General features: G+C 33.9%; 1 protein-coding gene across 2 annotated transcripts in view; it reads right to left on the minus strand.

Moving 5' to 3' along the window:
* Exoc2 (exocyst complex component 2) overlaps positions 1–27060 on the minus strand; it is a 198084-nt gene that overhangs the window by 94042 nt on the left and 76982 nt on the right. For both annotated transcript variants that reach the window (XM_027954808.2, XM_071613618.1), the window contains exons 8-12: positions 21510–21655; positions 21294–21375; positions 20459–20561; positions 16398–16516; positions 762–887 (exon numbers count right to left, since the gene is read on the minus strand). In XM_027954808.2, coding sequence (XP_027810609.1) covers positions 762–887; positions 16398–16516; positions 20459–20561; positions 21294–21375; positions 21510–21655 — 576 coding nt within the window. The remainder of the gene's footprint in view (positions 1–761; positions 888–16397; positions 16517–20458; positions 20562–21293; positions 21376–21509; positions 21656–27060) is intronic.

Raw genomic sequence — 27060 nt, forward strand, 5'->3', positions numbered from 1 at the left:
CCACAAAAATCATTAGAAATACCCGAAAGCAAGGGAATGGGAATCATAGCTAGAAGAAAGAAGAAAAATTAGTTGACAGTAACAGATCCAGAAATGATACAGATAATGAAATTAATAGCTATTAACAGATATCTTTATATCATATTTATAATTTATAATATAATATCTATGGTGTAATATTCATATTATAATATCTTAAAGGTATAACTATCTTCAAATACTTAAGGGAAAACATGAAAATAACAAAGGAAGGGAAGATTTTAAAAAGACTAGCTGGGGGTATAACTCAGTAATAGAGCATATGCTTAGCCCTAGGTTCAATTTAGAGCAAACAAAGAAGAAAAGAACTTGAAAAGATGAGAAATATAGTACCTGACATTTTTAGGTTGAACATTAACTAATGTTGGGCTGGGATGTAGCTCAGTGGTATAATATCTGCTGAGCAAGCACAAGGCCCTGGGTTCAATCCACAGTAACACCAAAGGGGGGGGGGGTCAGAAAAGTTGAAATTGACTCTATAATAAAGCACTGAGTAAACCACAAGGAAAAGGGAAAAAAAGACCCTATCAATTAAATTTAATTACTGCACAGTTACTTAATAAGCACAAGAGGTAAGAATTGATAATATTTCATACCAGTTACATCACTAAATCATGGAATTTTCCAAGAAAAGGAAGAAAGTTTGAAATCATATGAGTACAGATTTAAAAGACCAAGTAAGTGTGTGTGTGTTGGGGAGGGAGAGGGGTGTTGACACCTACTGTCATCTCGACCAGACTGAAAGCTGCTGCCTCTCTTTAGTGATGCTGTCTGACTGAGGTGGCCCAACACAGAAGGTCGCACATCATTATCAAAATCCAGCATGGGACTGTGCAGGCCAGGGTTACCTGCAAGAGAGAGGTGATATTCCCATTTATTCTATACATTCTTACTTAATTGATTTAATGCACTGTTTCTCTAAGGCTACTTCTTGCTCTACTGTTCTAATCTTTAAATAAAGCATCTACTAAGTAAAATAAAAAATATTTTCTCTAAATAGCTTTAAAAATCATTCCTACCATGACAAATTTGGAAGATTTAATCCATTATTTTGAAATCATGTGGTATGTGTCATTTTAGACAGCAAGCATGAAAACTGGCAGGTAAGGCTGTAAACATTAAAACTGGGAGGAGAAATAATTTTTTGCAAAACAACTCGTTGACACTTGGAAAGGAAGGCATGGAGACCTGACTCATTTTTACAGCATAAATCTTCTCTGGCTTTTTCACAATTTCTATTTAAATTCCCAATCTCATCCTTTTTTTCTGGGATGTAGAATTTGATTCCATTTCTATTCCTGATACAGGCCATCTAATTTGGATCCTTTTTACTTCACAATGTTAATATTCCAAAAGCTGAACATTCTGATATTATCAAAAAAATTTCTTTCTTTTCCTAGGTAAATTTCACACAAAAATACTGTTTTCTTGATTCTCTTCCCAGAAGTCTTCCAGAAACCCTCAGGATAAAGGCTATACCAGTTTTTTTCCATTCCAAATTATCCTGAAACTCAGGACACAATTTTTCTAAAATGGATCTCAAGAATTATAGGAATGGCATCACATAGTACTAAAAGAGTTTGTAAGGATATTGGTTTCAAGTGGTAAAATTTGCTTTGTTGCTCTGCAGAGGACCCTAGAAACACCACTTTAAGCGCTTTAGTGGAGAATTCGAAGATCTCCAAAATAAATGGAATTCAATGAGCATTTACAGAGCATTTACTACGCACAGGACAAAAAAAAAAAAAAACAACTTTAGGAGCTAGGGATCTTGCTCAGTGTTGGAGCATTTATGGGTACTTGCCCTAGCATGCATGAGGCCCTGGGTTTAATCCCCAGCACTGAAAAACCAAAACAAAACAAATAAAAAGCACCTTACATTTTCTTGCCTAATTTACTATCCTCTCCACTTGAAAGGCCTCACTCATGTTTCCTCTTCATCCATTTAAACCCTTGTCCTTATTCATCTTAAATTATAGCTACTGCACAGCCTCTAACTGTAACAACTAAAAGGGTTATCTATCTTTGCCCTCTGACAGAAGTCAATCAGAATGTACATAATTTAACAATTTCACATCTCCCTTCTGTTCATTAACAGTTATGTATTATTGCCTAGTCCCAAACCAGACCACTGTGTTCTCAGAGGTAATAACTAAATATTATATCTCCATATTCCAATAGTCATTGACCTTCCACAAATACCACCCTCAATGTATTAATGAGTGGTAAATTTCAAATTACTCACTGAAAACTGTATTCCCTGTTTTAAATAGCTTAAAAGAGCTTTAAAAACTTATGGATTTGTGTTCAGGTCAGGTGCTAAGGATATAACACATTTATAAATAAAAATAATTTATTATTTTAGTATGGTGATTTCCTTATTTTAATAAGAGAACAAGGTGATGATTTTATGCCACCAATGCTAGCTATCCAGTTACATTCAACAAGTTATTTATTGAGCTTGTCCTGTGTGCCAGGAATCAAAGGCCCTGGGAAAAAGGTGATAGATAAGTCCCTGCTCTCAAGGACTTTACCTTAGGAAGGTGGAGGCAAAAAATAGACCAGTAAATAAATAATAAAAACCTAGTATGAGTGCTATGCAGAGAATCTAAAGGAGTGAGGAAGCAGAGTGACTGGGTGATCAGAGAAACCCTGACTTCACAAGCATATGCTATCCTCATGTGCCACTGTACATAATACAGTACCAGGTAAATGTTACCTAGAATACAAATTAAATCATTTGGACAGATTCTTTTAGTGGGATGCAAGTTTTTGAAGACTATCTTTGGACTGCTGTGTTAAATATATTACTAATTTGGAAAACTATTGCATTTAACACAAAGCTTATATAATTCAAAATGTTAAACAAAAAAAGACATGTGATGCAGAGTTTAAAAAAAAAGTAAAGAAACAATATTTTTGTAAATAATTTTTCTATGTTAAATAGGAAGTTTGAGATTTTAATGATTTATGACATTTTACTTTGAAGTTTATATAGTTATTACTATTAATAGTAGAATTCAGTAAGTTAATATCAAAATATTAATTTTCTGATACACTTTAAAAGGAAACTCAAGAGGGGTCTCAAACTTAGCATCACATTACATCTATATCCATTTTTATCTATATTTTAAATTGTGTTTTAAAAAGTATAAGAGAATGTTTTAATTTAAAAATGTTACTTTTGCAGGTTTCAGTACTATAAATTTATGACAAAGAAGTAAAGTGCTTCCTAGTTTCCTGAAAAATATGCTATATAACATTCTACAAATAATACAATTATCACTGCATAAGTAGATTCTCAGAAAATCTTTTCCCCATAACTGATATCTTGACAACTTTAATTTAAATGGTTTGATATTGTATCATTTATGTAGTTTAAGTAAATCTTGAATTTTGAAACTGTTAAAAGACTGATTTATCTTTTTCTTTAATAACAGAAACTGTGTTAAGAATATGCTTTTGTTCTATTAGAAACCACATCATCAGTTTTCTGTGATATCAGACAAAGAACATTAAACATAAACTAATTTCTTAATTGATAGCCTAGCGTCACCAGCAAGTATAACAGCAACACATGCCCTTATAGGACAAATCAGCATCTGGAACACATTTGTGAGACCTATTTGCGCTGAGTGACCAGAAAGTAGCACTGCGCCATTGCACCTAAATACATAAGCCTTGTAAACCAAGCAGTAGGCACTGACCTAGAAGTGCCATTTCTCTCCCTAACATTTGGCTCCTTTTCTCTGCTAAAAAGGAGGAGGAGGGCAACTTACAATGCATTATTGTACAGGGAATTAAAAGAATTTTGCTTTGCAGAAAAAGAGATGCAAACATTTTAAATGATTTGTTTCAAATTATTTACTACTAAGTGTTCAAAAAGGAAAACTTGAGGATTATGACACTTCTTTAAACTGTATGACTTGATATTTTACCTCACAAAATTATTACAAATATTAATTGTTTTTGACAATAAGTAAGCATTACTAAAAAAGAACAAGATGGAAAAAATCCATAATTTTTGTAAAATATAAAATCAGCAAAGGCTTTAAGATATTTTATAAGAGCCTGGTATGGTAGTACATGCCTATAATATCAACAGCTCTGGAGGCTGAGGCAGGAGGATCGAATTGCAGATTCAAAGCCAGCTTAAGCAACTTAGAAAGACCCTGTCTTAAAATAAAAAAAATATATATAAAGGGATAGGATGTGGCTCAGCGGCTAAATGCTGTTGACTTCAATCCCAGATACCAAAAAAATTTTCTTAATAAAATATTTCACAAGAAATTAGCCTATTTTATCTTGATTGTATTACCTTACAATATGTTAGCAATGTGTTTAAGAGAAATGTAAAGACAATATAAAGTTATATGTGAGAGTATCATATGCAACTAAAAATGATGTTATTTTGTATATTTTTCCTGAAAACCTAAATTTTCTTCCCATTGACAGTTAGCTGAGGATTAGTGTTCAACTATATCCATACTACTTCGATTTTTCATTAGAATGCTTGCTTGCAATAAAACCTTGTGTAGGTGACCGAGACTGAAGTTTTTATAAAGCTGTGTTTGACTTTCCTTTTCAAACTAATACTAGAGATATGATAAATTGTGGTAAAAAGGTGTATTAAGAATTGTAATGCAAAAAATAATGAGAGCTCATGTAAACAAATAAATAAAAATTTAAAAATATATATGAATTTTGAAGGGTAATTTCTTTTCTTGGCAGTAAATTTCCCCACTATTTTTTTCTGAATGGAAAAACAAAACTTTCTTTTTCTTTAGTGCAAGGAATCGAATCTAGTGCCTCATGCATATTAAGCAAGTGCTCTATCACTGAACTACTTCCCATCAGATGGAAACTTTTAAGAAGATTTTGTCAAATAGGAAGTTATTACTTTTACCCTCAATGAAAATGTTTATGTTATGCCCTCATTTGGGCCAATACTAATTGTTCCCTATATAAGACAGTAGGGCAGGGATTAATTCTATGAAGAAGTCTCGTGACTATATAGGTGGTGTGGGGTTCTATAGCACTTAGTCACAGGCCTATTCTGTAAAACGTACCTATAAAACATTAGTGCTTAAACCATGCATTTTGTAAAAACTTCTTGAGCAGTAAAATTCTGATCCTGTGATTCAAAGTTTGAGTATAAAATTTTAAATTATCATTACAAACAAAATTGGAAAAAAAAGTTTATTCTGTTTATTATTCCTACACTTTAAGAAACTCATCACTGGTCTTATCTTAAAAGTATAAAAAGTTTGCCTCTACATGTACAGCAAATGTGAAAATTATGCCTTAAAAGGAAATTATATCACACAAATATTAAAGGTAAATATTAAAGGTACTTCATTAGAATTTTGTGATATTATTTTATGGATTTTAGAGCTTGGCTAATTTTAAAGACACTAAGCACAGTAACCAATAAGTATTCTCAAATGAATAAACTTAAGATAAAAAATTATACACTGCAGTCTGTCAAAATTATCTGAGAAATAACTACAGGGTCAAGACTACTCTGGAGTAATTTCAAGTAGGCACAAACCCTATGGCGTGAAAAATCATTATAAAGCATTTCTAGAAATTCTACTATGTATTATTCATAAGAAAAATGGTACAAACAAAATTCTAAGAGTTCTTAGATCTGGCTTTATCTTTTAACTTCCACAAACTAGTATTACAATAGTTACAATTTTACCAATATAAATGATACATCTCATCTACAAAAAGTTGGAAGAAAAAAATGCTTTACCTAATTGAGATGAAGCAACACACACACACACACACACACACACACACACAAACAAACTATACTTGGAAATAATTGACAGTAAAAATTCAATCTCATTTCTCCAGTTACATAAGTTTCTATAATATCTGATAGCAACATTGTTAAAAGAAATTCTTAAGCCCAATAGTAGAGCACTTGCTTCACATACGTAAGACCCTGGGTTCAATATCCAGTACAAGAAAAAAAAAAAAAAAAAGTCAAAAGGAATTATTTTTCTAATTGTGAGATGTGAGCATTGGATATATCTGACAAATTATAAACAAGCATAAAATTAGTTTTTAAATACTGTATAAATGCAGTACAGAAATTTGGCTTTAACAAGAGAAAAACAATGGAAAATTTGTTTAAAAGTTGCAGGAGTTACTTTCTTCAGAACAATACCAGTCACTTCACTATATTACAATATTTACCAGTAAGTGTGAGGTCCTGAATCATCAATAAAAGACCAAGTTAAAACATTTGCTATTTTTTTCTCCAGCAACTATGATATTTCTACTAGGTTAAAAATAGTCCAGCTTTATGCTCATCTATAGATGAGGAAAGATCTCCCACAAAGCTCACAAACTCAAGGATTTATACTAAAACTCTGAATCCTACAACAATCAGTCAAAAAAAAAAAAAAAAAACTGAGGAGGACTTTAAAAAGACTATAGAAAAATGCTTATTATACCTACATTCCATAAGACTTCAGGAAACCTTATCACATATTGCTCAAATACTTTCAGCTCAAGCTGTGCAAGGTTTTGCCTATTTTAAATGCAAATAACTGTCAATATTTTTTTAACAGGGGTCTATACAACATAAAGTGCAGAAGAGACATTCTGAAGGCAAGCCTGCAGATGTGCAGCCAGGTGAATAAGTTTACTATATTTTCTCATCCTTTATGCCTGTACAGCAAGTTTTCTCACAGTCCACAATGGACTGATCTATAGCCCCGGGACTCTCAGAAGGGCGGCTGACTTCCTCACCGCCCTTGAACACCTTTGAACACATTTTCCTGTGCACAGCGGGCCCTTGTCCTGTGCTGCAGCCTGACCACCCACTGTTGCTTGTTGACCAAACATGCAGACCAGGAGCCTCCACAGACAGGCAGGATGGGATTCCTTTCAAGCACACCACACAGAAGAATTTCAATGCCAAAGCTGGGGTGGGGGTGGGTGTATCAAGGCAGAATTACAAATTCCTTAAAAATTAGACCTGTATCAACAGATAAAAATGCTCTCTTTGATCTTCTGATTCTCTCTATATTGAAAATTTTGATAGGGACATTTTCTCAATTTAAAAAAATCATTTAATCCAAATTAAACCAAGGGAGTCAATAGTTAACCATGACCCATGTTAACTACTTCATTTTGGATAGTCTTTAGCAGGTCCTAGGCCACATTTCTGATGTACATTTCAACACCACTCAAAACAATATACAAAAAAGTATATATACTTTAAAAACAAAACTATGTGAACTTTCAATAAGCCTTTTTAGCTAACTGGTTAGTTAAGCAAGAACCTTATATTTGTAATAAGTAAAATGGGTAAGTAACCAAAATGTTTATGTTTTTATTAAGTTCCTATGCTTTTTGGCAGTTATATATAGATTACATAGAGAAAATATTATCTAGAATATAAAAGTAAAAAATTGTTACAAAAAATGAAAGAATATAGAATTAAAATACTTGTAATGATCAATATTTTTAAATTACCAAGTGTGAATTCAATGTGTATTTGACATTCAATGTCACACTTTTCTTTCCACTAAGAAGAGAGGACCGGGTTAGGCATGAAATGGCTCCCAGCTGCAAGAAGTCTTCCTCCAGATGTACAGTAAGCCAAGGTTGTAGAAAAGAACCAGCTGCTAGGATAACCCACTGAAAAGGTCCTTTGACATCGCCTTTTTTGGCCTGTCTGATCTAAAAAAAGGGATTGCTTATTGTAAGGTGAATAGAATCTATTATAAAGCAGAAGATACAGAGTCCGTAATCCAATTCTCTCCTATGATATTCAACAGCTGTTATTTTACCATACAGGATCCGAAATGCTATTCCAAAAGTAAATCAAGTTCTTAATCCTAGGTTATTGACTTTAGGGAAAAAAAAGTACCTAAATTACTAGTATCATTAATCATAATTTGAAACTGGAGAATAAAACTTTCTTTTCAAATTAGATTTCTAAATAATCTACAATCATTACGTTAAAAAAAAAAAAAAACTGCTGATCTGCATTTTGGCAATTAGAACCATTTATACAGACTTGTACTACTTACTATAAGAGTGACAATTTCTGATGGTATGCATTCCAAACCTAATTCATGGTATATTAAATATCAACTTTTTTTCTTCTCTCTCTCTCTCTCTCTCTCTCTCTCTCTCTCTCAGGAAAAAAAAAAAAAAGCAGGAAACTCAAGACTCTTGCTTTGCTTAAAAAAAAAGACAATTTGATTGCACTCATAAATGGTACTTTTCCTTTATTTAATTCCCTACCCTGAATTTACTTTCTCCCTGTATGGCTTCTAAATCTTACAGCAGGTAAATAAAATCCTACTAAGCTTTCATATTCTGAGGCCAATTTTTAAGACTGTCATCACAACATGAAAAAGAACAAGTATATAGGTGAATCAACTGTCAGTCCAACCCAGAAGTCCTCAATGTTGGATAGAACTTAGTTGTAAGTAGTAGCAGATGGAAATCAAACTAATATCCCCCATCAGTACTTACTATAATTCTGCCTTTCCTTTTTTGTTGTTGTTGTTGTAACTGAAGTTTATCATTCCAGGTTCATTTAGTAATAAACACTCAGGAGAGAAACTACTTTTTAAATCTCCAGAAATTAAACTACATAACAGAAACTTAAATATCTACAACCTCATTATATCAGCTTTTAAAAATTATAATTATATTAATTTAATATATGTATAACAACACCCTTTGACTGTCTTTTTGACTATGGAAATATTTTTATAGTTCCACAGAAAATTCTACTACTGACAGTTTCCTAATGGAGGCTGCAGTTTAATCCAGCATATAGAAAGTCTCCCTAACCCTGCATTAGGGCAATACCAAAATTATATGTGTAAATCCCACTTATTAAAAAATGTACATGTACATACATACATAATATATATAACATGTACATACAGATCACAGCTTTATTTTTTAAGTATCAAGAAAAAATACAGTTCAGTTTTACTGTGTAAATTAACAAAATCATAGGCAAATTACAATAATATAACTTACACATATATTTTATGAGCTTCAGTTGAAAATATGGGCTTTTTGTATCATAAGGTCCTTGAGAAAACATAAACATTTTTATTTCTTTCAGCAAGTATTTAACAATCTGTTGAATGTTTGAAATCAAAGAGAAACTGAGCATTGTATAAATGTATTTCCTTCTGTTATGAGGTTATTTTTAAGAATTCATTGCCTACTTAAGCTATGGGCTCCTATTCTAAATGTTCCCTCTATTGGGACCCAATTCTAAGATGCCTTTTGGGAAATCTTAATTAAGCATATTTCTGAAAGAAGGGAATTACTCTATGAGAAGGCTGATGACTTTTTCCTCAAGTTATTAAGACATAGCCAGCCTATATCTGAAGAGTTAAGCTCAAATTCACTTTCAGAACAAAGAAAAAAAATACCTTTGAAGGCCACCTTTAAAAATCCTGTTTAGAACGCCAGTAGGGGGTTAACCAAAGGGCTTTTCCTGGCAGGAAACCTGAAGACTTACTCTAATTTTGGACCTATTTCACAGGAATTTCAAGAGATAATTGACACTTCTCATAAAGTGGTTAAGTTTAAGGTGTACAATGATTCAGGGCACAAGGCTGCTTTGAATGCAGGGGACCAGAAGCAAAATGGTTACCCTGTTGAGGCTGGAAAAAAACAGAAGTCAAAGTCTTCCATCAACATTTAAGCTTTCAAACAGGGTTTTATCTTTGTTCTTGTTTCTTTTGACTAGTTTTGTTCCCCCCATCTTTTTCTCCAGTAGAAAAATCAGAAGATCACATTTGGGCTACAGTTGTCAGGCCCCAGAAGAGGAGAGAGGGATATCTGGGGATGATGGCCAGGTGTGTTGAAGATGCAGGGACAACCTCCTGCTCTGCTTTCCCAGACTGTAACCTGAAGAGCACCATCTGCTAGGTTCCGTGTATATTATTACTATAAAAACTGGAATCCGGAGAAGGGTCTAATGCAGTACTCATAGGAATATCCACCTTACGGCCACCTCTGATGCCAAATGCTTCATCTACAAGAGAGTCTTTCTTACAAAAAGGCAGCTTTGTATGTAGGGCTGTGGTCTCTGAAAATCTATCATCATCTTTGCTCATTAAATTTTCTCTGAAGACCACAAGACTAAATACAATTAACATTTCTCCCAAACCCACATGCAAAGACTTTTTAAAAAATATTTATATGTAAATTAGAATTTCTTAGATTCATACATAAAGACCAGCTTTACTTAAAAATACACCAAGAATTCTTTTCCTGCTGGAAACACTTAAAATTAATCCATTTAAAATTGAGTTTTATTTCACAAAATTGTCTCAGTTTTTTACCATTTTCTACCTATGGGTTTACTTAAGCAATTACACCTATTTCTTTTCTTCAGTTTTAATAGTCTAAGTACAGTTATTATGATAGAACTTAAGATGTACTTTCTTTAGAAGGCAACAGGCTTTCATTTTCAAAGTATATTCCTGACAATAACCTAATAAAATCAACATAGCTTTACAACAAAGTACTAGATGAAATGCAGGCACTGTCTTTTTTAGGGACACTCCTAAGCAATTCCTGGCAGAATATGAATCACCTTTTCAAAATGCTTGAGACTTCAGTGTACAGTTATAGTCAGTTCAAAGAAACCAGCAACTGCCAAGCAAATAAGTAAACACCCTGTCACTAGGCAGTGAGGATCAGACCAAGTCACAAAAGTACAAAAGTGACATCAACTGGGAGATGCTGGCCCTACCTTTTTCCATCCCTGTCCCCATAAATCTTTCAGCTCTGCTGGGAAGATAGTAGGCCTTCCCAAACATATCTTTAATATTTCCCAGGATGACTTCTAGTCACTGGATATTTTCTCATTCACCTCCATTTTCTCAACATGTTGACTACTGAAGCATTTATTTATACTTGATATATAATTTTAGAGGTTACTAATTATGTTTACATAAAATTTCTTCAATAGGGTTTATCTAAATATAAGCAAAATAACATCAAAAGTAATAGAAATTAGAAACAGCTCATCTAGCTTGGATAGTTTCAGGCATAGTAGCTCTTTATGATTTACCAAACATCAATTTGCCTTACCTGCCAGAAAAATGCCAATTTGCTTTGACATCATATTCAGAATTCTGTATGATAAAATATGCTCCAACAATGTAACACAGAGAAGTATTGTGTCTTCTGGCCTGGGGAAATGAGTACAGTCTGGTAGAAAGGGAAGAAATCTGCACACTCACTTGCTAGTTCTGCCCTCCCTCAAAACACAGACAACTTGGGTCTGTCACCTGGCTTCTCAGGGATACCTTCATCACATGAAAGGGATTTATAGTCTTCTATTGAACCAGACAATTTCTCCAGTTTCTTCTGATGGAAAGTCCAAATGATATTTTGTGGATCTTTCTATATATTGCCTTATATTTACATTATATATAATTAGAGTAATCATAAAATATCTATTAAAATAACTATATAACAGTTATAGATTATATGAAAGAAAAATTGTGTTTATTCCCAGCAAATTTATAATTAAGTCTAAAATTTATGTAAACACAACCATACATACAGCAAACATAATTATATTACCTACACAAATGTAGGTTAAGTGTATATTGAAGAGATAACATGTATCCAACAATATATACATATATTAATGATGACAGAGAAAAGCATCTAAGTACAAACTGGCCAAAGCCAAAACATATTTTAACACTGACTGATTCTTCTTCCATTCTAGGAAACACAGTTTACCTACATCTATGGCACATTCATCATTTGGCTTTGCACAAGTATCAGTCAAAAAGTGATGGTATCAATATACTTGAAAAGATAGAGGTGAAAAAAAAAAAAAAACAATAACCCAATCAATAAACAGGCAAAGGAACTGAACAGACACTCCACAGAAGAAGAAATACGAATGTTCAAGAAAAATATATGAAAAAAATGTTCAACATCACAAACAATTTAGAGAAATGCAAATTAAGACTACATGGAGATTTCATCTCATTCCAGTTGGAATGGAAGTTATCGAGTATATAAGTAACAATAAATATTGGCAAGGATGTGAGGCAAAAGGTACACTAATACACCGCTTGTGCTAATTGGTGCAATTCTGGAAAGCAGTACGGAGATTCCTCAGAAAACTTGGAATGGAACCACCATTTGACCCAGTTATCCCACTCCTCAGCATATACTCAAAGGATTTAAAATCAGCATACTACAGTGACACAGCTACATCAATATTCATAGCAGCTCAATTCACAATAGCTAAGCTATGGAACCAACTTAGGTGCCCTTCAATTGATGAATGGATAAAGAAAATGTGGTACATGTACACAATGGAATATTACCCAGCCATAAAGAAGTATAAAATTATTGCATTTGCTGGTAAATAAACAGAACTGGAGGCTATTCATGCTAAGTAAAATAAGCTAATCCCAAAAATACAAAGGCCAAATATTCTCTCTGATATATGGATGGTGACTCACAAAAGTCAGGGGGGAGGGAAAAGTGGAGGTTCACCAGATTGGACAGGGGGAAATAGGGGGAAGGAAGAGGGCATAGGAGTAGGAAAGATGAATAGGACATACCTTTCATATGTTCATATATAAATACATGACCCGTGTAACTCCACATCATGTACAACCACAAGAATGGGAAATTATAATCTATATATGTATATATGTCAAAATACATTCTACCGTCATGTATAAGTAAGAACAACAAATTAAAAATTTACAAAAAAAGATAGAGGTGAAATTAAACTGTTTATGAGTTTAAAAATTAAATGAATATTTGATAATAAATTATTGATATTTCAAGTACGATGATAATTTTTAAAAGACTCCTTATCTCTGAAAAGTACATTGAATTAGCTATGAATGAAATGATGTAACCCACTTCAACATAATCCAAAATGGGAGAGCTCACAACTATTGAAGTTATGGTGGGTTCATGGAAAATTATTCTATTGTCTTTCTTGCTTTTAAATATGCTTGGGAGGCTAGGGGTATGGGCCAGCAGTACAGCACTTACCTAGCATGTGCAAGGCCCTGAACCCAGTTCTCAGCACCATGCAAAACATATACAAGGAGAGTTTTGAGATTCTCTAAAATGAAACAATTAAATTACTTCTGACCTGAACACAAAAGACCATACTACTCTTCCAATTAAAAGGTTCTTATATATTAGGATTACCTAAATTATTTCTATTAGTAGCATTTACTGACAATGAAAAAGGGCACTGTTGCACATGAACATCTGAAGAAAATTAAAGTATAACAAAAATTTACTAATTCATTTGGGAAATCTATCCTGTATTATCATGAAATTTATAGAATAAAATCAGATCCCAGAAATTCTGATATTTTCATACCAAATTTTGAGTTCAGATTGTTTCCTATATGCGTAAGTAGGAAAATTTTTTTGTCAGACCACATATTTTGTGTGTATCCTTTGAACATGGCCACCATATTTACCACCAACTTTGATGGAGAAGGATAGCATTTACTGAGATGTATTACAAGTCTGTAATAGTTCCCCACACCAATCTAGATAGCAGACAGTCATCATTTGGGTTCAACTGAGGTATCACCTTCTCTAGGACACTTCTTTGTACTTTCCCCAAGCCAGTCTGTGTATCCTTGTAATATGATTTCATAAAATTCTGCACTCTACACTTCATAATCCTTTTTACAATTATAATTAAACACATACTTATATGATTTCAAAAATCATACATCTATCCCACCAAACTCCAAGATCTAAGAAGCCTTCTCACCACAGCACTTCTAGCCCCCAGAACAACAAACAGTAAATGCACCAATGATCAACCCTGGCTGCAGCTGACTCACCTGGAAGCTTGAAAAATACTGCCACCTGGTCTCACCTCCAGAATCTAATACAATTGGTATGGAATTGATGGGTGTCGGATTCTGGAAATCTAGGAATTCTGATGTGTAGTTAAGATTGAAAGCCTACTAAACAAGTAGACTAAAAAATTACTAGTTAAATCAACAGAGAAATTAGTATGTTAAGACAATCTTAAGTATTCCCAAAGACTAAGGTCTCTGTGTCTTATTTGCTATCATTTTCCCTTGCTACAAATGTAAAATAATTAATGATATCAATAGAAATATTGATATGGCATCAACAGAGAGATATTCGTGTTTTTTGAAATATCAAACATAAAAAAGAACAAGAATCAAAACTGGTAAGTACTCAAATCCAAGCCAAACAATTCATGACAAAATTATGCTATAAATAAATATAGGCAACAACTGTTATCATCTTTCTGGGCCAGGATTGTTCTCATGTCATTTCACCTAACTCTTCTGGGACCTGATGATCACTACAACTCCTCATTTTACGTCATCTACTCAGGAGTTCAGGCCACTGACAATATATTTGCCAAGGTCACCAACAGCAGCCTTGGTGCCCAATCTAGAGGACATTTCACTCTTACTTTCCACTTCAATTTAAAAACTTCAATAACTCCCTCCTTTTGGTTTTGTGGCTGTAGGCCTTCCTTTTTCCATCTTGTCCTGATAACCAACCTGTCATCATCTCCTGTCCAGGTTTCTCTTCTACTAGCTCCTCAGGATTCCATTCTTGGTTTTCTTCTCTTTTATCTTTTTGAATGAGTGCATCAACTCCTAAGAATCATCCATGTGCAACCATACCCAAATCTCTGGCTCCTTTAAGTACAAATACCTTCTGGGTATCTCTACTTGCATGTCAAACAATTCCAAATCCACCTATCCAAATGAAAGGAGGGAAAAAATCACATTTTTCCTCTAAGTCCCTTAACTCAATAATACCATCATACTAGTAAATTACCACAATCAGATGCCTGAGAGTCATCCTTCATCCCCTCCTCCTCTTCCTCATTCTTCCAGTACCTAGTCATATCTATCTACTTTCTAAATAGCCCTGTAATCTACACACTTCACATTTCCAACACTTCCATGCTAGGTCAGATGCCAGAATTATCATACTAGCTTCTAACCAGCTTCCCTGCTTGGGGCTTATTCCCTCTCATTGATTCTGTATATGAAAGCCAGAGTCATCCTCTCTTTAAAAATAAGTTTAATCATGTCTTTCACCTTTTAAAGTCTTTCAATGTCTCCCTACTGCCAAACCACTCAAAGCAGCTAACAAAGTCCATTATCTGGTGTGTCCTAATTCCAGTCTCAGTTCCTCCAATTCTAATCACTTTCTTGCTCCAGGCATACAAAATTCAGTGGCTTTCCCTTGCTCCAAACCTAGTACTCTTCCTGGAATGATCTTTAACTCTTTCTTCTTCTACTTGAAATCATCAACACAGGTAGCCTTTAGACCTCAGAGTCAATGAATTTCTTTCATATCTTAGAATATTATTTCCCTGACCCCAAAACCCTAAATTAGGTTCTGTTCCTAAGTGCTATGACAGCATTAAACACTACCCCAATCTTAAAATATGACATAGTACACAGTATCCTTATAGCCAACCAGAATGTCTCTTCCATGATGTTGTAAACCTGTATGAATCAGCCCCTTGTCAGTTATACTGGCCACCCACAGTATCTGGGAGCATGGTAGACATTCAATATATTAATATTTGTTGAATGCCAGGATTATACAAATAAGTCAATAAACCTTCATGAAAACAATTTCATGCAGGTTTAACTTGTCTCTTCAAACTCACCTGAGGGCCTTTGCTCAAGTGGTTCCCTTTCTCAGGCTGGGTGGAGTCTGCCTGATAAGCCACTTCCAATTCTTAGCTAAAATGAAGCATTCCAGAGATACTTTCCCAAACCAGTCATCTAAAGCACTTTCCTCAGTTACTCCCCCACAGAATACCTTTTGTTTTCCTTTTTATCATTTGTCTCAATGTTTTTATTGTTACAGGTTTAATGACTTTTCCCTCCTGTGAATTCAATGAGACATGGCTTGGGTCTTATTCATCACTATCTATTTAGTAATTGGAATTTGTCTGGTATGCAGTATAGATCAGCATATATCTGATGAAACAATTAGCAAGACTAACATTTATCAAGAATTACTGTCATTTCTAGAGCATCATGCTGACTCCAATGAAATTTTAAATGTTCCTTACAACAAACTCTTGTCAATCCTGTTAACTGGTCACAAAAGCAAACATATTAAAAAAGTTTTCACCCTTCCCTCTGTTTCCAGCTCGTAAGTACAATGTTAAAAAGCGGAGAGGGGTTAACAATAGCAACACCAACGGGACAGGTACAGATACCAAGAAAAATAGGTAATCATTCCCTTAATCATTAAGCATTCCCAAAGAATATTAAAGTGATATAAAGGAATAGCATATACATCAGAAAAGAAACCCTTGCCTTTCAGGTCTTTCACATAGCCTTCCTTGCAGTTGTGCATGAGCTGAAGGATCCACTTGTGCTGGGCTCCAATGCATTGCCAGGCAGGGTCACCAGGAGCATGAAGGTCAGACAGATACCTTAAAAAAAAGCAAGCCCATGGCTTTTTCTGTTATAAGTGAGCGCAAAAAGAAAATCAAGCATATTTTAAAATCAGTACCTTTTTTTTTTTTAAGAAAAACTAAAATTGTATTAATGAGTAAAGCATTTGTCAATATTATATTAAGTATCTAATTTGCAAACAAGATCAAATTTCTTTTCATGCAATAATAACAGAACTGTAATTTTTAATTGGCTCTTTGTATAAAGATAACTAAAAAGACAAAGACAACTTGACAAAGACAAAGTGATCCTATTGACATGGTGAGGCTTTTCCTTTACATCTAATAATCTACATTTAGTTCTCAGACTATGCCTACTCTGTTTGAAATCATTACATGAAAGACCCGGGGCAAGCCAAGAACACTGGTTAAAGAACTGCAACTGTTACAGCCACCAGATGGCAGTGTAACACAGCTTATTAAGAGCTAAAACAAGACTGCTTTCTCAACATGAAGCAATTTGGTAACAAACTAATTCATCACTGAGAAAATGTTTCTCTAGAATATATATGGATAGTTTCTTATTTTAAAAGTTTTTAAAATATTTTATGTCTCTGTGTATAAAATACGCAAATCCATATAGACACTTTAAATATATTACAGTTAAAAAATTTCTATCAAATAGTATTCAAGATAAGGCATTCATACTTCACAAAATGTATGAATACAACAAGTTAAAAACCAATTAAATCAAATCAAAAAGCATATTCGAATAAATTTATTGTCTTAAAATTATTCTTAAATAATAGGCTATCCTTTGTCTTGTGGTTAAAGATTTTTGGTCAATGATAAATATTCATTAATAACTACAAGCTGTGACCTCTAGCCAAATCTCAATCACTCATGCCTGATGCTCCCTCCCAATTTTTTCAGTAGCCAGTACTCATTACTCAGACATCTCAATTAGCAGCTAATTAGAGGAGAAACAAATCAATTTCATAATTTTCATAAGTTAGCAAAGAAGATGTTGAGAAGAAACATGACATCATATTGAGAAACTATCCACAACAACCCCAACCTCCACTAGCTATTGGATTCCTGTTTCTGAGAATGTCTAGGCATTTGATCATCTACAGAGGGCCATTTCACAGCATGGATCACACTGCACTTGACAGGCTTCCTGCCCTTCTCCTCCTGATGACTGTGGGTAGGTTTCAAACAGGCGATGTGTCAGAGTTGACAAAGACACAAGTCAATTAAAAGGAAGAATTTTACTAATATTAAGATACCACCTAAGAGCTGAGGTTGTGGCTCAGTGGTTGAGCACTTGCCAGCACGTGAGGGGCCCTGGGTTTGGTCCTCAGCACCACATAAAAATAAAACAAAACAAAATAAAGGTATTTGTCCATCTACAACTAAAAATATATATATTAAAATAAAAAGACATCACCTAAGTCTCTTTATCTGAGAATAATCTCCTAATAATCTAACAAATTAAATTTAGCTTAGCATAGGGAATTCCTTCCAAAGCTTTCAAAAACCAATCTGATTCTTCCTCTCACACAAGACTTTCCTATTTTATTATCTGTAATGCAAATATAACAAATAATATATTGTGTCTACTCTTCCCAAAGAACACGCGCTTCTTTCTTGCTGGGAGTAACTGATTTCAACAAGCTTACTAAATAGGTTTGCTATGCCTCCAAATATTTCTGCAAAACTCAGATCAGTTCAGTTCAATTCAGCTTATTCCATCCTCTTCCAATAAGTTTCTTCTTTTAGTATGAAGCTTAAAACTAATAGTTTCCTTATAAAGATCTTTGTTTAGAATTATGATGTTTAAAACTACACATTAAAGAATATTTTTTATGAAGGCTTTTGAGGGAAAACATTCCAAAAATGATGGACATAGGCTTAATAATTTTCACATTTAAGAGTAAAAATTTTAAATTCTATATTCCGATTTTTACAAATTATCAGAAACAGGGTCACACTTAGATGGAAAGGAGTAAATGGAGCTTGGTTCTTGTTAAAGTTAACAAGTTCTCTACCAGATCAAGACAGAATGAGAAGTAAAACTAATCATGAAGATTTACATTTGATAAAATAATGAATAAAGAGTAAGACACCACAGCAAGTAATCTGATTTTCACTTCTACTATGCATAAAATGGATCACAGAATACTAACACTCTGTTATTTTTGTTAATAATAAAGCTGTTTCCATTCCCACCTTGTGCTCTCAGTGTCTATCACCATAGTTTTTAAAACCCAACAGATACTTGATCTGGTTCTGATCTTATTTTCTACTTATTAATGGCTAAAATTTTAATTAGAAAAAAGTAATCAAATTGCTTAGTGTCTTCTCAAAGCATCAGAAATAAAATAATGATGAAAACAACTCAACCATTGTTGACATCCTTGTTGTTTTTCCTTTAAAATGAAAGGGGAAGAAAGCAGCAAAATAGGCCATCTAAAGACATCTCTTCTGACCCTACCATCTTTTAAATGATGTTCAGGAATAAAAAACCTGATCATATGAACTGGCCATTATCCATACAGACAGTAATTTACCTATAAAGAAATTTTATACTCGGTAAAGTCTCACATATTACTGCAGGCAAATTTAACATAACAAATGAACTGCTAGGTGAATCTATAGAGAAAAATCTGTAAAGGAGCAGAGGGGAACAGAGCAAGGAAGAATCGGGGCACCTGTTCCTCATCAATGTGTCCTGGACAACACACTCCACCTTACCAAAATTATATTTTATATGTAGAAAATAAAACAATTGGATAACTAACATGTAGTTTATTTCCAGCTTTAAATTTATACAGTTCTATGAGCCAGAAAAGTCTGCTGTAGACATTCTTTCCTTAAGGAGACAACACGGAGAAAAGCCAGGATAGGCTTTGAACCAGACCAACAGTAGAAGTAATCCTACTAGCTGTGTGTGCTGGGCAAGCTTTGCTTTCTTCACCTGTGTAACAGGCACAATGCAAGTACCCTTTGCTAAGAGAGGAAACACAGAATGCACCCAGGGCAGTGCTCAGGCACAGGGTACACTTTCTGCAGTGGCAGCAACTGACTTTACTGCTCATTCTGTCCTATTCCCCAAGCCTCTCCTCACCTTCCAACTAGACAAAACTAGTGTGTACCAATGCAGTGGCTCGTGCTCCCAGTTTCCCTCATCATCAGGACAAGGTCTGAGTGTAAACTCTTGGACCCTCCACAACTGCACACACAGAAGCTTTTAGAACAGATCCTTCTCCTATGCCTGCAGAGTATTTTCAATGATCACATGATAATCACAGCCAAATGCATATATGCCTATAGTTAACTATAATGAACAGCTAGTTCCATCATGAGATACTGCTTCTTCCTGAAGACTCTTCATATCCTATGAAGTCCACCTCTTTTAATATTATTGCTATTTTTAAAAAAGTATTTCTATTTAGTAACAATATTTATCTTATTGACCATTAAAGGCTTGTAAATCAGATAGATACTCAAGGGCAAAACTTTCCAGAACTTTCTTCACTATTGAGCCATGGGACACTCCTATGGCATGAATAATTTCTCACACAGCGTAAGACAGTATTATTCTCTTTAAACCATACAGAGAGCCCCTACTTCATGAACTATGGTATTCACAGGGTGTGGCACCACACCATCCCACAAAGTTAGGTAACCCACAGGAGGAAGAGGTGACTAAGCAATAGGGCTACTGTTCCTTTGCCAAACTGGCAGGATTTTCTAGCTTTAGAAAGTAAATACTATGTAACTACTCCCAATTTATTGGTATTCAAAAGAATTTTGGTGTCCTATACCAAAAACCCTAAATTTCTGCTATTTGGCTTCTCTTTTACCATTTTATCAGCAGTCTACTAATTTCCCCCAAATCAGTGTTAAGGGTTACCTGACACATCCAATACCAAAACAGATAAAGGTGATTCCTCAGAATTCTTGCAAAAGTTTTACCTTATATAGCGTTTTTGGTCATGTAAGGTTGATGGTGTCTCAAGCAATTTATCCAGAAGTAATTCTTGTAAAGCTTCTATTCGTGTTTCTACTTCAGCATAATCTATTTTTAAAAAGAATACACAAGATTCGCAGAATTAAAATTTAAAATCAAATTTCAGAAAGCAGATGGTTCCTTTTGACTAAGAAGAAGTACAGGGACCTTTGGAAGTGATCAAAACACCATCTTGAGTGTGTACGTGGGCATGTATTTTTGTTAGAAATAAATGACCTATAACTTGTAAGGTCTGTGCATTTAAGTAAATATAAATTTTACCACAGAAAAGAAATAAAATTATGATTTCTGAATTCTTACATATTTCATTTTTAGTAAACCCTATAATATTTCTAATTGATGGGAGTTTAAACATGGGGCATTTTAAGCTTTTCTTATACTCTGTAAATCCAGTATTAGAAATAATTTCAAAAGATGTTGGGTTTGCTCTAAAAAAGAATTAGAATTCATATAGATTGTTCTCTCCAAAGGAAAAAAAAATCGAAATGCAGATTTATGTCTATAAAATACCTGTCTTTGCTTCTTTCTGATAAGAAAGAGTTTTAAGAGCACTGTGACTAGCAGCAAAGAATGTCCAAGAATAACCCATCGTCACGAGTGCTCATTTTCACTGCATCTCAGGAAGAAAATCATGTTATTTTTGAAGTAATTGTTTTACATTTTAAAGAGAACACCATATAAACAAAATCTAAAATGCATGTAACATTCTTTACAGAACACATTCCTCATTCTTCCTGTAAAAGGAAAGTAGAAGATGTAGAAGTAATAAACAAATCTTACATTTCTTGAAAACTTGCACCTCCGTTTTCCCAAAGAGTGACTTGGCCTTTTCATAATCATTAATAACCACATCATAGTCACCCTTTAAAATAAAGAAACATTTTGGAGACCATCAATAAAGCATAACGAAGACATTTGGTTAATATTAAAAATGTATTAACAAACCTTTAAAACTTATAACATTTATAACTGTTAGTACACAAATATTTTCTCTACCTTTTGAATATTCCTTTCAATATTCAGAGGAAGATTGAAGAGAAACTTAAATCGCTGAAGTACATTGAGTGCATTCCTAGTAGAATCTGCCTTGTCCTTTCGACCTAATACTTCTTGAAATAACGTGTCCGCAGTATTACTTGCTCCTATTTTTAAAGGAGAAAAAGAAACTTAAATAAAAGCTAATTTGAATCACAAAATGTGTAACTGAGCACTAGAAACAAAGTCTGAGACAGCTATCGAAACTTTACAGTTAAATGCAATAAACTATTTTTTTTAAGTTAGCTATATTGGAGATCTTTTATAGTTTGCTAAAATAAAATTTCCATTTTGCCTGCTAAGTCTTTTCATATGTGAAAAATGGTACCCAATTAAAAACAACTATACTTTCCATGCCCAAATAAATTCTCCCACATGAACCTGTATTTATTTTAGTTACTCTTTTAAATGTTATTGCAATTATGGCCCTTAAGTTATATCATTACTTCAGACAAAAAAAGTAAAACAAACATACAGATGTGTGCAGATATACATGCACACTACTGAAATTCTATGGATTCAGCATCTACATATGGGGCGATAAACAAAACAAGGAAAATCATTTTCAGAAAAGTTGTTCAAAAGAAGTAATTTTAAAACTAATCCTATTTCTTGATAGAATTATCTCCTTATGTAGCAGACACAGAAAATTATATACACAATTTAAAATGACAAACTTTAACATAGTATAAATATTTCTTAAATCAGCTAATTCTTATAAAGTTATACAAGAATATTTCATAATTTTTTTCCTAAAAGATGTCAAATTATATGGGTCACTGTAATGAAAGAGCTGCTTTATCTAAAGTAAAATTTGCAAGTACAAAAAATTGTTTAAATTTTGCAACTTGTGAATTATTTTTAATTAGCCACAAGGAAAGGGGAGAGAAAGGATAAACTGTTTTTGGCTGTTTGATCGCTGCTTGTAAAAAGTTTCTACATTATCTGGTCTAGTGACTATACTTTAAGCAAAGATGAAAAAATTACCTCAGTCTCACTGGGTGGCTTGCATGCCATATCCTCTGGTCCACACTGTGGGTGGCCTGATCGTGTTAAAAGTCGTCTTTGTAACATGATTGTTTTATCTAAATAATGTTTAAATTCTGTTGAGATTTTAAAGGCCTGATATAAAAACTTTGTTTGGTCAAGATAACTGTTTTCACCACATGCTATTTAATGTAGACTGCTAAATTTCTACTATAAGATGAAGAAAAATACATTTTCTTCTTGCCACCAAACCACATAATAGAGGCTAAATGAATATCTGAAATCTGATTAGGGTTAAAACTTTCTTTCTTCAAGGAAAATTATTCTAAAGTATTTGCTTATCATTCTAAAAATATAAACACGAGTTGAGGTCTCATAAATGAATAGATATCCAAGTGGAAATTAATCTTTTTTAAAAGGTTACTTACTTATATGTGAAGTTTAGACATTAAGTAATTAAGCTTCTTTTCTGTTCAATGAAAATGAAAGAATTTGGAACAAACAGGGTAAAGAGTTCAAAATTGGATTTTTCTCATCTTATTTTTAAAGTAATAAAATATTAGCAACTAATAATTAATTTTAATCCCTAAAAAATATGAGAACAAGAATATGAAGAAAAGCTACTTATAATAAAATAAAATTAAAATATTGTATACAGAAAAGTTTATAGACAGAAATTCTAAACTATAAAATTATAATTTATATGGAAATATATGCATTTATATGAAGGATTTTAATTTGTATGATACTAAGAAATTATATAGATAACTTTTCAATAAATATTATTCTGCTGTGAACTTTACTGCATTAACAATAAAACAGTAGTTCATGACTCTAATAACTAAATGATACATCCAGTAACAAAATACAGGAGAACAGTGAAATCAAGATTTGTACAGCAGATAAAAATCACCAGCAGGTCACAAAATGCACTGTCTTTCTTCCCTAGGGCTACTAATAAGAAAACAAAACTACTACACAAAAAGGGCACTGGGGCTGGGGTTATGGCTCAGTGGCAGAGTACTCACCTACCATGCATGAGGCACTGAGTTCAATCCTCAGCACCACATAAATATAAAATAAAGATATTGTGTCTACCTAAACTAAAAAATAAATATTTTTAAAGGGGGAGGGATCTTCATCTTTGGGCTGTTGTTACAGATAAGACCATCAGTAGGACATCCACAGACATCCAATAAATATCCCCCATGTATGCTGACCCACACACACCTCACACCTCACTCCACGTTCTCACACCAAGAATACCTAATTTTAAGGCAGGGATTTAAGTATCCAGTGTGTGACCACAAAACAAAACTTAACAGAATCGGATGGTCGTGAGAACCATGACTTTGGCCTTACAAATCAAAGAAGAAGCTTTGATCCTAGACCTGAAAAGATCTTTCTCCTCACCCAGAGATGATGTCAACACCAGCTAACTTGGACTGTAACCATCACTATCTCAGTTACACACAATTCCCAAGAATTAATAGCAATGCTGTTGCAACAACATGCCAAATGCCACAATTATGGTTGGGTTCATGGAACAGTAAACATTTTCCACAGAGTAACATGAAAAGAAAAGTCACTTTCCCACTGTATACTAACCTCATACTCAGACCTACCAACTGATCTATCCATAATACACACAAAAAAAAAAATATTTAATTGTCCCAGGAACTCCTGTAATCTAGAAAATCTAGTCCTGTAATTCCAAGGTGTCTTGAAATTTCAAGCATGTTACTTTCTCTTATTTCAAAGTGACCTTATTAGTCCCTTTCTTGGTCCAGACACTTGAGACAGTAGATCTTAAAAGTGATTTTTAATCTGTGCTTTCCCATTCCTGGGACTTGTGAGGGTCGGAGAAGGATGAAGGAGTGCCCCCACCACAGTACAATCTATCCCAGGAATAGGAAAAACAAATGATACTAAAAAATTAAACTTTAGGATACTCAGGAAGATTAAGGTAACCCTAAAACGTATGTTTACATTTATAGCAAAATTAGGACTACAGAGAGAGACCTAACAACTTGCTTTAGGTATCTCATTTTAACAGATTCTGGAAAATCACTAGATAGCAGCTGCCTAACATAATGATATTACCCAAACCACATTGTATACAATAGTTAATGCATGTTTACAACACCATGTTACAGCCACTACAGCTCTAAAAAAAGGACACACAACTAGAATCCTGGGGATGAGTTTCATACACTCTCAAGAGCCAAATAGTCACAGCTCTCCCCAACTTCTTTTCAAGTCAAGTTTGGGAAATGCTAAAATTGAGGTTGGTTTTCTTTTTCTTTTTTAAATGTCACTTGTTAAATATTTACCACCCAACCACTAAGTAGACATGTTTCTTTTTTACAAACTTGACTCTTACAGATATCCCTTAATTTCCTAACAACATGATCTGGTTATTTTAATTTTATACAAAGTTCTTCAATTAAATTATTCAATCATATCACTCTTTCTGTATGCTGGTGACTCACAAATCTATATCTCAAAATGTGTCTGTGAACTTAAGACTAATCTTTAAAAATATTTTCACTAGACATATAATAATGACAGCTAATCACTGAGAATTTGCTCTATGCTAGGTGCTAATCTTAACTTTACATGTACTTTACATTAAACTTGTATGCCCCTCCAAGACAGGCACTATTTTTACCCCTATTTTAAAGTAGAGGTAACTGACATAATTTCTTCCACTTGTTCCATGTGATACAGTGGTAAGAGCTACGAAGATACTCACTGGTATGACCCTTAGAATCTGAGACTTTTATGTTATAAATTTATGTTATAAATTGAATTCAATTTTTTTCCTCTCTACTTTCCTTCTCATGGCCCAAACCTCCCCTCCTTCCTCCAGAAGGCCAGAAAACAAGCCATCACTGACCACTTCCTTTTTATTACCTCCTACCTCAAACCAATGACCAAATACCGCCATCCTTATCTCTTTAATGTTTCTTCACTGTTGTTGGCTCTACTTTACCCACCTTTTAGGTTGGAAGTCCTCATAAGATCCCCCTTACATTACTGCTATGCACTCTATTGGGATTCTCTTCCTGCCTCCAGTGCAGCTCTCTCTAAATTACTCCCTCTACAGATGGCAAAGTGCTCTTTTAAAAATCTCATCACATCATTCCCTTATTAAATTCCTTGAATGACTCATCATTAGTCTTTAGGATAAAGACAAACTACACACTAAGGCATAAAGAGATTGTGTTGAGCAAGCCCCATCTCTCCCATAGCCACCACACATTAGCCATTACAGATCCAGCATCCCATCTCCTTTCTGAAGTCATTATCTTCTCCTTGATGCTGCTAACCCTTCCAGGATCTGTAACCATCTCTGCTGAGCTTCCCACTCATCAGCCTTTGCTTATTTCCTGCTTCCTTTTAAGATGCACATGATCATCCTGATATTCCTCCTACTCCACTGTACATATCCCTCCCTTCATCCCTACCTCAGTGCTGGGGAAAGAACCCAGGGCCCTCCACATTTAACTTAAATTTTCTATGACATCTAAAAATGTTTGTTTAAACATTAAAACTTACATACCACTGATTAAAATGAATAGGAAAAAATAAAAATTGTAAAACTAATTTCTTATTAGTACCCAGTTTCAAATATTAGAAACAATGAAAATTCAAGTGTTTTCTTTTTTTTTTAGAACTTAAAAGAGTTCTTGCTTTTTCACTTTGACAAATTATCTTCTTTCCTTTGCACTTTGTAATATCTCCCTGAGAGTGCTTTTAAGTATCACTTCCCTTGGGGCATTTCCTTTTCTTCACAAGCTCTTCTCTTAGTTATACTAGGAAGATCACCTTCACTGAATCCCTCCAAAGACACATCTCCAGTCTTGAACAGCAGCAAGGCCATTCCCACTGTCACCATCTTCCATAACTCCATTTACGTTGGATTTAAATTTAACATACAGTATCATCACGTTTTGTTGTTTGATACATTTTCATCTTATGGACTGATCACACAGTTACAGTGAATACACGATAGTAACGGAAATCTGAACTGTGTTGTTGGGTGTTGGGTGTTTATTTAACTGATACTTGGGCACACCAAAACCTAGCAATTATATCCAGAAATCTGGCTCCAAACTTATGCATTAATATTATAGTTCCTAGCCTTTTCACTTGTATGAATTTATGTAGCTAATTTAATTTTCTGTGCTTCAATATTTTCATCAATAAAATGGAGAATTGGGCACAGCAGTGCACACCTGGAATCCCAGCAACGCAAGAGGTTTAAACAAGAGAATTAGAAGCTAGCTTCTGCTACTTAGCAACACCCTGTCTCAAAAAGGAAAAAAATAAAAAATAAATGACTGGAGATGTAGGTAGAGTGCCCCTCCCGGGTTGAAATCCCAGTACTGCAAAAAATAAAATAAAGTAAAACAAAATAAGACTATAGGGATGGCTGGAGAAGGTGGGTCACTGGGATGTGCCCTAGAAGGGTTCATCTTTCCTGTGGTTCCTCTCCCCTCTCCTTCCCTCTTTCTGCTTC

This window comes from Marmota flaviventris, chromosome 6, assembly GCF_047511675.1.
Source record: "Marmota flaviventris isolate mMarFla1 chromosome 6, mMarFla1.hap1, whole genome shotgun sequence".
NCBI lineage: Eukaryota > Metazoa > Chordata > Mammalia > Rodentia > Sciuridae > Marmota > Marmota flaviventris.